Below are 16771 nucleotides of genomic sequence, written 5' to 3' on the forward strand. Positions count from 1 at the left end.
GAGGAATCATTAAAAGCCAGAGGTTAACAAGGATAGAAGTAATCCTACATATTTAGTTCAATACATTAAATGCCATAATATTTTCCTTGAAAGTTAATACAATAAGTGAAACACTGAATAGGTCTGTACCTGATGTTATACATTACAAACATTTGATAGTGTCATGCACTTAATTTCACCCCCCCTGTTTATTTTCTTGTTTGGTGATCTTGTTACACCTATTGGCCCCTTTTCTGAAGTCTTGTTTAATCCAAACTTTATTCTAAAGATTTTATTAACCAGTTGATAGCCAATTGTGATGCATATCTTTTACAGTCATACTCAGTTTATCAGCTCATTTGACCCTTAATTGACTGTTTGGAAATAATAACTAAAATAGTTTTCTTCACCATTAAAACATGAGGAGAGAGTACAATATACATTAGAAACATTATTTAAACACAACTTTGAAATTTTTCTATAATTGTAATTTGATCTGATTTTTAATAAAAACATAAATGCAATTTTTTTTCTTCTATGATTCGACCAAAGATTTTAGTAGACCGTAGCCTCTGTTTCTCTGGACTTCAGAATAATGGGCCTCCATGTACATGTATGTGTTTAATACTCTCTGTACACATATAATGCAAGTTACATGAACTGTCATATTGAATAAGCTTTTTGTTTTTGAGTCAATTTTATATCTGACAAGTTGAGAAAAGTAATTTATTTCTGCCATGCACATTAAACATCATTTCAACCAAAGAACATTATATTGGTGGCTGGTGATCATGTATCTATCTCAGGTGGGGGTTAGATCAGGTCACAACATCCAAGCATGATGCACCTGTTCATAGACTTTTCAATACCCCATTCATACACACCATTTTACCTATGGTATCATGCAATCATTACATCACATCTTGAACATGTGATTTAGCATTATGAGCAAATTTAGGTGCTGTTGTTTCTGACAATATTCAAGGGATATGGCCAAAATATTCAGTTATATAAACCCATGTTTTCTGTGCCTTAGCACAGGATAAGAGTAGTCTACACGTATTATAACATTTTCTTTGTTAAATTCGATGGAAGAAGTTGTCCCTATGAGCGAAACAATAAGTTAAATGTTAAAAAATTACCAATCAACATTTCATTAGAAAAGAAGATTTTCTAGGAAATTTACTGATTGTTGAAATTGTGCTTATATTGATTTTACAAATGGGTTTTATTGCATATGAGAAACAGATTAAGAAGTTGAGGAAAAACTTGACTTTTGAAAAAGTACATGGGCCTTCAAATTTGATTGGCAATCTCTCTTGCTGACAAGTTGCAATATTTTCTCATGGGTGAAAAATGATCTTGGTATAAAAAGCCCTTCATGTTATAACATTTGAGAGGAAAGCCTTTTTTTTTCATTTCATCCTGATGTTACATAGAATGGAATTTATAAAGAACTATATACAGTGTATGCAAATGAATAAAAAAGTACAGCTGCCCCTTCATCTGCAAACTCTTTGGTCCAATTTTGTTGACAGTCTTTGCAGCATGGATATCCAGGGGTGCAACATGATGTTTTAGGGTGCCAGTAGGGACATTATAACTCTTGATTTGTAAATCCCATTGTCCTGGTTCTGATACTGCATATCAAGGACAAGTGCAATGATGTATAAATAGAACTTGATGTATGGAAAGATAAAATATTTTTGAGAATGAAGATTATTTGTCAAGAAAGTGAAATTTGTCACGATGAATGTTCAGCTGCATCAGCAAAAATTCTGAATCTGTTTGTCTATATTTACAGGAATGCTGGAGAAGGTACAACATCCATTCTCAAACATCTGTTATTGGCCATAGAAATATATAATATTATGGGAAAAAAAAGAGATTACAGCCTGAAATATATTATGAAAAAAAAAGAGATTACAGCCTGTCTAAAGCTTTGGGAAAGGGTCAGTAATGTGAACTATACTTAAGAATTATTGAACATTACAATATTACAAACATGACAGACAAAAGCATAGGGGTCTTTGAATGCATCTTTACCCATTAGAATTTAAATATGGCAGTCTACTCTCTGGCCATCATTCTATTTGACCAGGCACCCAATCAAATTAGGTTCTGATGTAATCCATGAATTTATCCAATCCAGTAAAACACACATTTTTATTTTATACCCTTCACACCACAGTCATCTTGGTGCACATGCATATAATGGAATATAGTGACATGCAATGTGGGGGGGGGGGGGGAGATTGCCAAAACTAAAGATAGGCTTTATATTTAGTGTAGGTGCTTGAGAGTACAAAGGTACTTTTCAATTTTCTTTTTTAGAAAAGAAGAACTTCTTATTTTTAACAAATGGAGATTTGTATTTCAACTGTTCATGCTGTATTGAAGGTCCTCTTGACAAGAAAGGTCATTTGAGGACACTTTGGGGTGACCCTTTTCTGACATGTATTTATATTGAAAGTTTGTCCTATCCTCATAGACTGTTCTTTTAAAGAAGGGTTTTTTTTCTTTTGAAAGACATGGTTTGTTTTGGGATCATTTCTGGCAACATTTGCAATCATTGGTCATTTTGATCTGCAAGGAAGACTGCTCTGTTAAACAGTACCTGTTTGGAAGATGTGTCGACACAATTTCATGATATGATGGTATTCAGTATGTAAAAAATGCCTTTGAATATCTCATAGTCATAATATTAACATTTCTCTCCAAACATTTCTTCTGTAAATGATTGAGACAAAAGGGGACATTTTTACGGGTTTGTTTCATGTTATATTTACACTTTCCAATCATTTCCTCCTGCTTTCACAGAATTGCAGCCTGGTGAAAATTTCTCAACAATATACTTTGTGATCTGTCGATGGCCCAGGACACCCGTAAGGATAAGAACATTAAGAATTGAACTATTCTTATCCCGTTGATCAAAGACCAATCAACAGAGACAGAGTAAAAGAGAAGGAGAAGTAACCATGATGGATACTGGCTATGGGGGCCGTATCAACGGGTATGTAATGTCTTAATGTTACTTTGGATAATTATTTATCATGTTAGAAGGTATCATGTAGGCATATACAAGTAGGCAGCCTAACAGGAATTGCTATGAGCCATCTGGCTAAAAAAGGTACATCTTTATGATAATACAGCTTAACTAATGAATTAATATAGTAGTCATTCAAATGATACAAACCTTGATCGATCTGTATTATGACCAGTTTTTGTGTGTGCACTAGTTGTTAATCAGTGACATATACTATCAAGTTTAATTAAGGAAATACTTGATCAAAAACAGTTCAAGGTGTATTATAACACTTCAGATAAAAAGGGCCTTTTGCTTATTCCAGTGCAGCTTGATGCTTTAGTATGAGGTGGCTGTAATCATTATCAAGGAGAAGCACGTTGAAGAACTTGTTAAAATTTAACTCATTTTAATTTTCAAAAGAATGAGTAGCTTGTGAGGGAAAAGATTGATAAAGCTTCCTTCCCAGTGATATTCACATCACTCACTAGGAAAGAATAAACTGTGAATTTACTACTTTAGGAGTCTGAGGTTGCAACATGCATAGTTTCAAGACAGACTCTCGGGGATGTGATTTATGTACGCTGTCATAAAAAAATGGTATAAATCCAGGGCAGATCTATACACCTTATTAAAGGGGAAATGCAACCTTAAAGATAAATTCCAGTTCTGGTAACAATCTCAAAATGACTTTTTACAGAATCTAATATAATGACCACCCAAGTGTCTGTTTGTATGAATAAAAAATATGTGCCAAACGATTCTGGAAGAAATTGTGTAATTGAGAAATAAGCAAAATAAGCGCGGATTCGGTCACTTCCGTCGGGTCTTTATTCCAGCAATAATAATACACTGTCCCACATGTGCCTATCTGTGTTGGCGATCTTCAGTGTGATCGTATTTCAGCTTAGATTTTATGATTTCACAAAGTTCAGTTCATGTAACTGTACCAGATCTAGATCCACGATGATATAGTTACTTAACCTTGGTTTTACAGACTTTCTCACGAAATTAGTGTTTTACCGCAACTACTATCATTTAGCTTTAAGTTGTTTTTTTAAGAGATACTTGTCACTGATATTCCCAGTAAAATTCTATTAGAATAGGGAAGCTATTTTTCATCTTTGATATTTACTTGTTTCACTTATTTCCTTCTGTTAGCACAACATGCAAAGTAACCCTTTGACATTCACATAGGCCTACCCAAAGTACTAATGAATACAGTGCGTATTAAAAAAATGGGGGCAGTTTTGAAAAGTCTATACAAAATTTGTTTCAAATTATGATATCTATAATTTGATGTTAATAGATGCTTTGAAATCTTATCTTTGAAATGGAATTACAAAAAAAAAATTGTTCATGCTTGAGCGAACACGGGACATTTTTATCGGGGGTCCACAAAGAGGCTTGTGCCAGAATGGCAGAATACATGTATGAGTAATATGATGATCAGACTTGCTAATCAGCAGACTTCCTCTTAACCTTTTCATTATCTGTGCCATCATTTTCGAATTATGCTGTCAATTTTTTTTACAAATTTATTTATTTACTTGAATTTTTGAATTTTTTTCATTAAACTTCTTTTACCTTTGAATTTTCCTTCATAAGTAAAAAAAGAAGACTTTTTTGTCAACCCAAGCAAGAAGATATTCATTATTAATTGGGAAAACTTGTAATTATTCAAATCTTTTTATTATGTGAAACAAATGATGTTATTGTACCTTTAAAAGACATAAATCAATTTTTCAAGGGATTATTGATTCCTTGACCAACAGGAAGGGATTCATGTCTTTCTTTAGGTGGTTTCAAACCGCCTCGATCACAAGAATCCCCGTTAAATTACGAGAACTTTTTTAGGCTGAAAAATGCCCATTAATTATTCCTGCATTCACACCGCCCTGAAACATACCCTTCGGGATAAGTTCCTGAAGTTACGAGCATGCGCAGTATGGTCTGATAAGCAGCAAGGCGCGAAATTCAAAATCACTAGCCCAGCAGCAACCCATGCACGGCGCCGCACCCAACGACACGCTGGGCTAAAAGTTCCTGTAATTTGCTTTCAGACCGCCAAAATACCCACGACCTTGGAAAAATCCCCGCGAAAGTTCTCGTAATTTCGCCAAGTACCTACTATTTATCGGGTATTTTCTTTCGGGGATATTACGCGTAGTTTGCTTTCAGACCGCCAAAATACCTGGTATTTTCTGATCGGGGTAAATTTCCCGATCAGAGAATACCTGGAACTGGCGAACTTCGAGGCGGTCTGAAACCACCTAATGGCAATGGTGTATTGAGTCAATTTTGAAGGAGCTAGATATGGCAGATCGGGTAAAATGTATCTTAAAAATTGTGAGCGAGCAAAGCGAGCACAGAAATATTCCCACTTTTTTATTACAATATCAAATTTGTGATAAATTTTGACATAATATTCAGAAAATAATATCAGATTTTACTTTCTATCTTTCCTTTTATTTCCTTTCCACTTTTTTTCTTGGTCATGATTTTTTTTAAATCGAGGGGGGGGGGAGCATCCCCGAGCCCCCGCCCATCTGTATGGCACTGTCCAAAAGGCACCATAACCTTTGTAGCACACAATGAAAGGATTTGAAAAAAAATATACACGCTCTCCCATACTTCGGAATTCAGAACATTTGTAGGGTTTTATCAAAGACACTGCAATATTTGCAGTTATGATAGTTACTTGTATTTTCAAAATGTTGATGGAAGTGGAATGCAAATTTTTTGCCCCTGAGCTGTTGCAAATGGGCTTTGCCAGCTCACAGCACCTGCTGTTTCCATCGGTAGCTCTCAAGCACAGTGTACTCCTAAGTGTGAACCTCAATTATATTTTTTGCTTCTTAGACTTTTATTTTGTCTCAAATTAGCAGATTAAAAAAAAATCAATAAAGTTAAGATTGGTATTATACCTTTCATTCTGTCAGAAAGAATTTTTCTACTTTGATGGAATTTAATCCATCCCTTTAATGGGTGTCAGTACTATTGTCAGGAGAATGGCAAGCTTTCTTGGCATGTGATCTGTGATAACTCCTGTCATTATCAGCTAACCAAACCTGTCACATTTAAACCCTTGCATTGGTTGAATGGTAAGAGCCCTTGTCAAAACTGTAATTTGACAGCTTGGAGAGCACTTGATCTGGTGAACATTTGATTCCAGTTATAAACAATACGCAAAGGTATGCAAAAAGCCACTCTCACACTGACCCTCTAAGGGCATGTTTATGCTTGCACTTTTCAGGCCAGAATCCACGATTTTGTACACGTTGCGTCCTTTCGCAATTTCACATGTTGATTATAAACTTGCAAAAAGGTGCATTTACGAATGGCATTTTGCTAGATATCTTGGTTCCTGGGGAACCAATACCATGAACAGGACCATGATGGTAATCATGTTCAAATGGTGTCATTTGGTACATGTTTCTAGTGTGAATGAAAATTTGCATGCAAATGCTGTCATACAGTTCCAATAATGGCCAACAAGTTGTTTGATTATTAAATCAAGTACTTTCTTGTAAATCTCCTGTAGTTTGTCATCAAAATGAATGTTAAGGGATCAAATTATGTACAAAACACGAGTTGTCATGAGGAGACAGTAGACTGAGTCAGTAGTACAAATTTAAATTGTAAATGTTGTCTATTTATATGATGGAAATTCTATGGCTTTGAAAAATTAATAAACAAACAATACCATTACTAAAAAAGATCAGAAGTTGTACGAAGTTAAATAGCGGTAACAACACTCAGAACAAAAAAACTTGTGGAAATAGGGCACACCCAATTCAACGAAACTTGCAATGCTAAGCCAGCTGCTGATCATTATTTCGCCTCTGGAAATACACTCATTTAACCTGATTTCTGTTTTAAAAATGGCGTTTTAAAGCGCTGATTTGTCTTTGAAATGGAAGCATAAACACAGCCAGACTTGTCCCAAGACTTTACAAATTTTCAGTTTCAATCCATCGTTCATTTTCTCCTTTGTGGTACTTGAAATAAATGAAATGCGTGAGTTGTTTTAAGTAAAACCAAATCCAAATTTTTTCATATTTGCCATCTCCTTGTCTTTCCTTGGGTAGTTCATCTGATATAGTTTAATTTAAAGCTGAAAACAAAATGTGAATTAAGGTTGTGCAAAAATCAATACCTCACATGCTAGGAGCTCCCATATGTTGTGTAGTTCAGTTGCCATAAATTGTTCATTTTCTATGGTTCACAATGATTGTACATGTACATAAGCATACAAGTATAAACTATGTCTCATGAATATTCATTTATTTTTTAATTAAATTTTTTGTGAAAAATGGCACAAAGCTAAATTGATAAGGAGCTGCACATGTGATATCAGTATCACAGAAAACTATACAAGTTCTACATCTATTATTTGGTTATTCTTTAAAGGATTTCCACTGGACCTTTTTGTCTCGCCCAGACTCGCGAGACTTAGGGATCCAAATGTCGTCCGTCCGTCACAAACCTAATGACACAACTCCACAACCGTAAGTAGCTTTCCAACTAAACTTGGATGGTAGATGGACTTGGGGGACCTGCATATTATGCTGCAGTCGGAGGTCACATGGTAAGGTCGAAGGTCATTTTCAGGTCAACGTTAAAGTTTACATGGAGGTCAACGTTAAAGTTTACATGCAAGACTCTCTTATGACACCTAACTCCGCAACCGTAAGTCACTTTTCAACCAAACTTGGATGGTAGATGGACTTGGGGGACCTGCATGTGATGCTGCAGTCGGAGGTCACATGGTTAGGTCAAAGGTCATTTTCAGGTCGATGTTAAAGTTTACATGCAAGACTCTCTTATGACTCCTAACTCTGCAACCGTAAGTCACTTTTCAACAAAACTTGGATGGTAGATGTACTTAGGCGACCTGCATGTTATGCTGCAGTCAGAGATCACATGGTAAGGTCAAAGGTCATTTTCAGGTCAACATTAAAGTTTACGTGCAAGGCTCTTATGACAAGTGTTATTCCATCCCAGTCATTTCACAATGAAGTTTCGATACAATTCTGTTGCGTGCCCTCGCAAATCACGATATTTCTGGTTATTTTCATAAGTGGGCGAGACACAAAATCGCTTTTGCCTTGTTATTGCTTTGTTTCTTCCATATGTTTTGTTGATTTTCTTAAAACCAGTTCTACTTCTGTTGGGACTTCCCCTTCAAGGCTGAGCTTGTTGTTATTGAAACTATGACACTGTTCTCATTATACTTAAACTCTTTTACTGGAAATCAGTTCAGGAAACCAGTTTTGAAGATCGCTTTGCTAGCGTTCCCATTTTATCACCCGAAAGTGGTTTTCAAAACCACTTCACATAAAGCTGTCTTTGTGCTATGGGAACACTGTCAGTGGGGTGACATGTTTCGCACAAAATTTTAAACCGCAGCGTAGGTACATGTATTCCACATACAGTGTGTGGAATATCGCGCTCGAAAATGTGTGAAGATTGCTTCCAGAAGAACGGTTGTGTCCTCACTTACGGTAAAACCAGTTTAACGAAGCAAAGCGATCTTCAAAAGTATTCGCGAGGTGGTTTTCTGAACCAGTTTGGAAAATCGCTTCCAAGACCGCTTTGACCCTTCTCATTGCACGTTAAACTAGTTTCCAGTAAACTAATTTGAGGACGGTAGTGAGAACGGTGTCTATGAAGGTGGCAATGTTCAATGCAAAATGACCTCATAATACAGAGCTTCTGAAATTAACTAAGCTTTTATGCTAGCCAGTGGAGAATAAGATGCTGTGAAAATACGAAATATATTTTGGTATTTGTTAGTTACTGTACAATTTCAAGCACTGAGTTCTTTAACTCTCACATGTGTAGCAGGAGAAATGATATATTTTAGTTTATATAATGTTTTTAACTTTTTAGACAATATATTTAACTCACAAAACACAATCATTGTTTGTCCCAACTCAAATTGTTCGTTGATATAGTAAGGGACGTATGGCAGCCATATGGACTATCAAAATACAACATTTATCATATACATGACATCTAAGTAATGATATTTCGTTAGCAACCTGTTTTCAAACAGTACTTCACTCTCAGATCACAATTGCGTGCATTTTAGAGCTCACTCTTGTGAAAATTATTTTCCCCATTCATATCAAGCACATGATAGAGTATACAGGGGTTTTTGGTTGCCATTTTGAATATCAAGAAAATTAATATTTTGTCAACAATCATGTTTTGAGACATCTTGCTTCACAATTACAGGCATTATATAGTCAACGTGTGTGAAATTTTGTGACTTCTATGGGTAATTTGCATATTTTGGCTGCCATATTGTGTTTGCCAATTTGCGGAAAATTATCAAGGTTAGATTTGGAATCAGCACCCTTGAATTGACAAGAAACCATAAAAAACATTGTATAACAAGCCCCCTAGCTCTAGCCTGGACTGCTATATGACATTCCAAACTCGATGAACAACTTTGTCAAGTTGCATTAAATACTTAGCTTTTGTTTAATTTTTTGTATCAATAACACACTGTTACTAATCATTATGCACTGATTATGATTTTCCAATGTACGGTATATTAGGTTTATATATCATTGCCATTCAGTCATCGTAATCTATCTTTTGTTTACTTTTACAGACACTATGACAGTGGAAGTTCAACCTTGGTAAGCATAATAAATATTTATTGTTGATTTTTGGTTGTGAAGGCCATTATAAATCCTATTTTACTATTTTACAAAGGCAGATAACAACAAGATGTGGGAGAATATATGAAAATGTAAATATTGTGCCATTAATCTGTGGTTACTGTTAATAAATGTGAGTCATTTATTTGGAATCTATTAGCAATACTGAATTATAATCCATTATTTTACCAGGCTAGCTTGATAACCAGGACTCTTATTTTTATCATGAAACTTGTTTTTAAAGGAATTCGACACTGAAATTATGCTGTTTGATTAGTCAAAAACAAATTATTTGACAATTTTGTATCATTTATTGTATATATGTAATAAAAATGAAAAGAATACCCTTTTGTAAGCCCTTTTGTAGTTTAATAACAGAATCAGATTATTTGTATGAAGTTACATGTAGATTAAAGGTTAGGAATGACAAACTTACAGCGAATGCATACAGATAATTGTCATGAGAATAACAAATTTGAATGGATCTCTGAACTTCTGAAGATTAATTTTGTAGCTGAATCTGATTCTCGGGAGGGAAAGGGGGGGGGGGGGGGGCGTATTCAAAGTATTTTTGGCTTTCATGTCCTTACCTTACTCTGGTTTATGAATATCAATTTTTGAAGCAAGGAAGAAATGGGTTTGGTTTTCAACAACAACTCTGAACCCAAGTGGGTGAGTTGCATAAAATAAACAGAAAATTGGAGTTGAGCCAAAAGTAGGTCCTCAAAATCTTGTGCCTACTTAAAATTTATTGCCTTAGATTCTTGTATTTTTATCCCTTTTCCGCAATGCCATTTCACTTATTATGCTTTCACACCAGGGTACGGTCGCAGAGACCGTACCAAGCAACCGATCGGACGTGCTTTCACACCACTGTCAAAATTTGGTCAGGCCCAGAGCGATTGGTCGCTGTATAGCTGACCTAGCCCGAAGCGGAAATAGAGATAGCGCGAGGGCAATGTATGGGGGGTCCTTGCATTTTGATCGGTCACTAAGTACGATGTGCTTTCATATCAAGCTTGCATCGGTCGCTGAAGTACCTCTAAGGTCGAACTCAGCGACTGATCATTTTTACTGTCAAAACTGCTTTCACACCATGGTTTCATCGGATGCTGGGTACTGTCTCTGCGACCGTACCTTGGTGTGAAAGTGGTACATGAGTAAAGCTCATCATGATAAAAAACCTGATATTGGGAATGTCCGTAATAGCATTAACCATTGTAAATGGGCAGTCAGAGTAGAAGGGAAATCTGGCTTGAGTAAGTTTCATGGAGAATTCTGATCAGATGATACTTTCACTGCTTGACCCAATTTGCTTCACCTTTCTGAACCTTTTCTGCTATGGGGAAAATGGGCAGCATCTAACCTCTACCTATGACAATGTTTGAAAGAATGTGATCGTATTTTGGTTTGAGCCAAAATAACTTCCACCTCATGGCTTAAGGCCTCAGTTCAGATGAAAAGAGAAGGAATACAAAATGAAACCAGCATGTATGAAATGCTTTGTAATTTGACTTCCAAAATGGAGACATTTGAGCTTTGGGGTATGCCAGCCCGTTTGGTGAGAGATGAAAGCTAGTTCTGCAATGGAATGCAGGTGCTCTTTACAGTGATTCTGCTCTGTACTTTCCACCCTAGAGTGAAAGCAACCATAGGCCCTATTCTCAATTTCATTTTCAGATCTAACAATTTATGGAGTATATGTACTATGTCTGCTATGATAACGGGGCAGGACACTTCTGAATTAACCAGCTTGTTTATTCCCAGGCACACCTCTTGTCTCTTGACAAGAGAGATTGCTAACATGATCCAACATTTCAGTGAGACCGTGAGACGTGTGCAAATAACAAGTAGGGATTTAAGTATGGTAGGATCAGACAGAAGAGAGCAAAACATTTCATGTATGTGCCATGTGCCATTGAACTTGCAAGTTGTTTGTTCACATGTATCTTTAAAAGTTCTTCCTATGATGGTTGTTTATTTTGGATAGTCATAAAGCTTTGCAGTATTGTATGTTTTTATATACAGGGGAGATCTACATGTAGAATGGGGCTGGGCAGGGCAAACAAAAATTTAATTCTTTTGTTCTGCAGAATTTTATGAGAAGCAAAGAGCAAAACAAACAAAAACATGAAAACACCCGCCTGTATAATTTTCTTAAAAAGGACATCTGAAAAGAAAGAAAGAGTCCATACTCTACTCAAACAGAGTTTCCCTCTTCAGTTTGAAAGGGATGAAAGAATCATGGGGTCAGTGGGGGTTTCTTTGATAATAGGGGAGTATGAAACTATGAATGAACAACATTTTTGATAGGGCATGCGGGGGGGGGGGGGGCACTAATGTATATTGTGGAAAAAAAACATGCTACTTTGACAACCCCCCTTTTCAGACCTGGATTTCAGTTCTACAGATACTCAGTTCCACACAGACTCCATTCAGAAGCTGCTCATGCAGCCCTGCTTCAGAGGTGAAGAACCTTCCTAACATAACTGTTCTCTGGCCAAGGGAAATAAATAGCAAAGGCAGTGGTCATGTACCCTGGTCTTGCGCACAAATTCCTATGATCTCCATAGCTTTCTTGCTACTCAACGGCCTCGACATCACAAACATTAGCGGGACATAGCCAAAGAATAAAGATACACTAAGAGGGCTCACTACAAAAATGAAATATGCTCTTCTATTGTGGTTACATGCACATACACATTAATATTCAGTTCCCAAGTAGCATTGTCCCTGACATGTTGTCAGTTGCTTAGACCCCATTTTGAGATTTCTTGCTGCACACCCCTGTCAAAAAAAGAAGAAAGCATGGGGGGGGGGGGGGTCGGTTGACTTTTTTACTTTCTTACTGTTATTGTAGTCTTGCTGTGATTTTTTAATGAGAATTTATGTGGGATGATTACGCATTGTTTGCCTGTCAAATGGATGTTTGATGAGATGACAACTTCATTTGTTTTCAAATTCTATTTCAATTTAATGATGTCATGCTGAAATCATAAATAAAAATGGAATTATCAGATAAAGAAATTGATAAGCATGTGCAGCCTTGAAAAGTGAAGGACACCCCTGCTCCTGCATGAAGTCGACAGTACGTGTATCCATTACATTTGAAGACTTTATAGCAATTCACATTATGGAGTAAATTGCTTTTTCCAAGGGAAAAGTTTGATTTAAAAAAATGAGCATCTGATATAATAGAAAAATGCCCTGTGGCAGTAGACTAATGATTCAATTTATCTTCAAAGATTGAAATGTATTGGCATACATCCAAAGTTATATTTGTACATGTACATGGGGAATCAGAAACCCACAATTCAATTATTTTTTTTGTGTATTGATAAGTAAATGTTCAGACCTGGGGAGCGTTTCATTACCATTTTTGTCTGACATGTTGTCAGATCCGACAACATTCCTTGTTTCTGATTGGATGAGAGGCACTTTTACTAGTAACTGTTGGATAAAACGTCTGATAAGTCCTTTCATGAAACGCTCCCCAAGTGTACATTATGTATTGTTATACATCTCTGCAGTGTAATGTGCCTGCTATTAAAACATGACTTTATTCACATTCTTCATTAATGCAAAATAAAGAATACTTGTACATCTTTGTAAATCACTGATTAGTGAACTGAATAGAATCTCTTTTAATGAATGATTTCCGTTACATTGGTATCTTACCCCTAGTGTATTAGCTTTTTCTTATCTTTATGAATATGTTAGGAGGCCTATGTGATTTTACTTTTAGATTATTATCATTATTATCGTTATTTCACTTTTCAAAATGTCAATCATATCAATGGGAAATGCATTCTTACCTAAATACTCTTTTTAAAAAGGGAAAATTCACCCTGACAAAAAGTTTCTTGTAAAAATAGCAGAAAAAATGATTAAAATATTGCTGAAGGTTTGAAAAAAATCAATTGAGAAGGTTATTAGAATTTCAAGTTTTTGTTTTATGATGTCATAAACGAATAGTTGCCCCTTATGTAATATAAAATGCATAAATTTAATTTTTTAATGGTTCGTAATAACTTATTTTTCAGTTTCTTTTTAGGAGCGTGTGTGAAATGATCTGTGTATTGATACCATTTTCAATTTATTGAGAAAATTACATTTCATTAATCTGTCACCTTAGGATATCTAGCAATGCTCCCATATGATGTCATAAATCAAATAATTAAAACTTTAATATCTTTTATATTCTTTGATGGATTTTCCTCAAAACTTTGCCAACATATTTTTTTTTCTGCTATTTTTACAACAAACTTTTTGTTGTAAAAGGTGCAAGTGCAAGGTACAATGTACATGTAGGCTTACAATGTACCTGTTAAAAGGATTTACTGGTAGCTATTTGATCAAATAAGCACTCCATTCATTTTCATTAGACAACATGTGACAACAGTAATTACATTTGAAATTCATGCCATGGAAAGCCTGATCCCTCAATTCTAATTCAGACATGTAGTTTAATCTTATCAGTAGATCGATTGCCTTTTGAACAATACCCAGGCTTATAGGCTATAGATCGAATTCTAATTTGTTTGAAGGAGAGGGTTGTTATTCCAGCTCAGTGTATTGCATTATGAATATGAATAATTATTGGGAATAGATTGGAATTTGATTATCAAACAGTCCATGAGTATGCCTTTTGTTGACATAATGAGTCCTGTTTTGGGTGGTTTGTTGACAGACATATTTCATGCATTAGTGAGTGCAGTGCGAAGGCTACAATGAATGCAGGAGTCTCTGCATGGTGTGACTGTATTGGCCAGTAGAGGGGGTGTATGTTGGAGAACAATATCATGTGACTTTCCTATTTTTCTGGGGGTTGAATTTATTTCTGAAGATAAAGTTAGGATTGTTTGATGAGTCAACTACTCTTATGAACAAGTAGGTCTACATCTACATCAAAGTATACATGCATTCTGCTGAAAATCACAGCTCATTAAGAAAGGTTTTGTCCACTTTAACACCTCAATAAAAATTGCTGGAAGTAGGCCTATATGTACCTTTTCAATAAGGTGCGACTCTTCATCCCATGCTTAAGTGGTTTAAAAAGTGTTCCCCCTTTATTATCTTCATCTGCATTTACGCATGCATGTTGTGGAAAGGGTGTGATGGACAACAATCTTATTAAAAGATATTGAGCAATATATTTTTTCAATGTTATACCGAGGGTTAGAGACCGGTGATTTGTGAAGAACGGATATACAGGTTTTCTTTGTTTTCTTATGAACAGTTGCAGCTCAATATTTGGGGTGTTTTTTTTTGGGGGGGGGGGGGAGATGGTTGGTGGGCATGACTGTTATTTTGTTAAAATGTTTTCCATTTCAAGTGTAAATTACATGTTTGAAAAATAAATAATTTTCTATTTCTTGGTATTTTCAAACCATTCTTATGTAGATAAAAGTTTTATGCTGGAGATAAGAATCATGGGTAGTGCCTTTTTTTTGCTGAAATTGTATGGACTGTTTGCAGTATATGATTGTCCAAGCCTGTTTGAGAGAATTTGATATGTTGAATAGAGTCACCTTTCTGGGTTGTGTTTGCAGTCATTGGAAGCCAGTGGACAGTTCAAACATTGCCATATTTACTGGATGTCTACTACTGTCTGTTTATAATTTAACAGGTCAATTTTGTACGAGGCCCCCCATGGGCATTTTGCGATAAAAGAAGTGCAAATTCTCTTTGGGTTATGTATGGTTAGTTTCCAAATGATCAGAAATATTGTTTTAGCCCTACATTGTAGATTTGATTCACGATTTAGTTGTTTAAGATTTAACAATGATGCAGGCCTAAATGTATTACATGTATGTTCGATGTGTTTTTTTTTCTTATGTAAATAATTGTTCTTCTGACCTCTTCAAATTAATGTGTGTTATTTATCTTTTATGGTTTTTTTAATATTACAGAATCGAGGAGGAAATGTAGATGTGAGATGGGAGAAGGATACAGTCTCTATCAGACGGGTGAGTATATTATGGCTAACGGATGGGCGGAAATAGGGGATTGGGTTTAGGAAGTGAATAGGAATGAAAGTGAATGAACATAGAAAAGAGAAGGTGTATGGTAGCATAAGGAGAGAAGAATGGAAAGGGGTGTGGCCTGTTGTGAGTAACAGATCTGTAGGACAGGAGATTGGATTCAGGGTCCTTGAATTTCTTCATGAATTATCTTGTGATTGCTTGTTGGTCATTGGATGTATGCCTACATACAATACTTCAACAAGAGATAAACAGATAATAAGTGTTGTAAATCTGTAAATTACCATATGTAAAGCACATCCACAACTATAATGATCAAATCATAGCAATCATTGCAATATATCAGATATTCTCAGATGTCATCACAGCAGAATAAATGTTTTTTAAGGGGCATTAATAAACACACCTAATGTATACATTACAAGCGATAAAGTCCATTTGAATAATTTTATTTACAACCTTTCATTGGTTTTAAAGGGCAATATTTTCATATGTGATGTAAATAGTTCTTTAAGGGTGTGTTTATGCTTCCATTGCGAGGACAGAATCAGCGTTTTCAAACGTCGATTCAAAACGCCGATCGTAAACGTGGTTCTGGGAGTGCTGTTTATGCTTCACTTTTCAGAGGCGAAATCACGAACTCCAGCTGGCTTCGCATCGTAATTTTCGTTGAGCAGGAAAGCGAGGTCAAATTGGGCACGCCCTTTTTCGAAAGTTTTTTTTTCCGAGAGTTGTTATGGGGAAGGTACGTTGACTGAAACATCGAACAACTTCCGATGTTTTAGTCATTGCATGGAGCTACTTGACATAGCCATATTTTTCCACCATGGTGAGGATAATAGTGAGAAAAAATAAAGAATATTGAAGTATACATAATAAAATAATAATCATGTATTTGTTTATGGGCATCTTGCGATGTCTCCTCATTATAACTCATGTTCCAGGTTTTTTTTTGTAAATCCCTCAACATTCATCGTGAGGACAAATTGGAAGAGTAATACTAGTGATAGTACTTAAATCAATTATCACACATGCAAATGTAACAAGGGAGATGAGAGGTAATTCCGTGGAGGTAACATGCGACCATGGAGCAATGCGACTGTATTTGC

At 35.7% G+C, this 16771-nt stretch overlaps 1 protein-coding gene across 2 annotated transcripts in view; it reads left to right on the plus strand.

Annotated features, from left to right (window-relative positions):
• LOC129257070 (tight junction protein ZO-1-like) overlaps window positions 1–16771 on the plus strand; it is a 60716-nt gene that overhangs the window by 16913 nt on the left and 27032 nt on the right. For both annotated transcript variants that reach the window (XM_054895303.2, XM_054895304.2), the window contains exons 2-4: window positions 2800–2992; window positions 9630–9657; window positions 15591–15647. In XM_054895303.2, the coding sequence (XP_054751278.2) occupies window positions 2958–2992; window positions 9630–9657; window positions 15591–15647 (120 nt within the window). In that variant the 5' untranslated portion in view covers window positions 2800–2957. The remainder of the gene's footprint in view (window positions 1–2799; window positions 2993–9629; window positions 9658–15590; window positions 15648–16771) is intronic.

This window comes from Lytechinus pictus, chromosome 3 (genome assembly GCF_037042905.1).
Source record: "Lytechinus pictus isolate F3 Inbred chromosome 3, Lp3.0, whole genome shotgun sequence".
Lineage (NCBI taxonomy): Eukaryota > Metazoa > Echinodermata > Echinoidea > Temnopleuroida > Toxopneustidae > Lytechinus > Lytechinus pictus.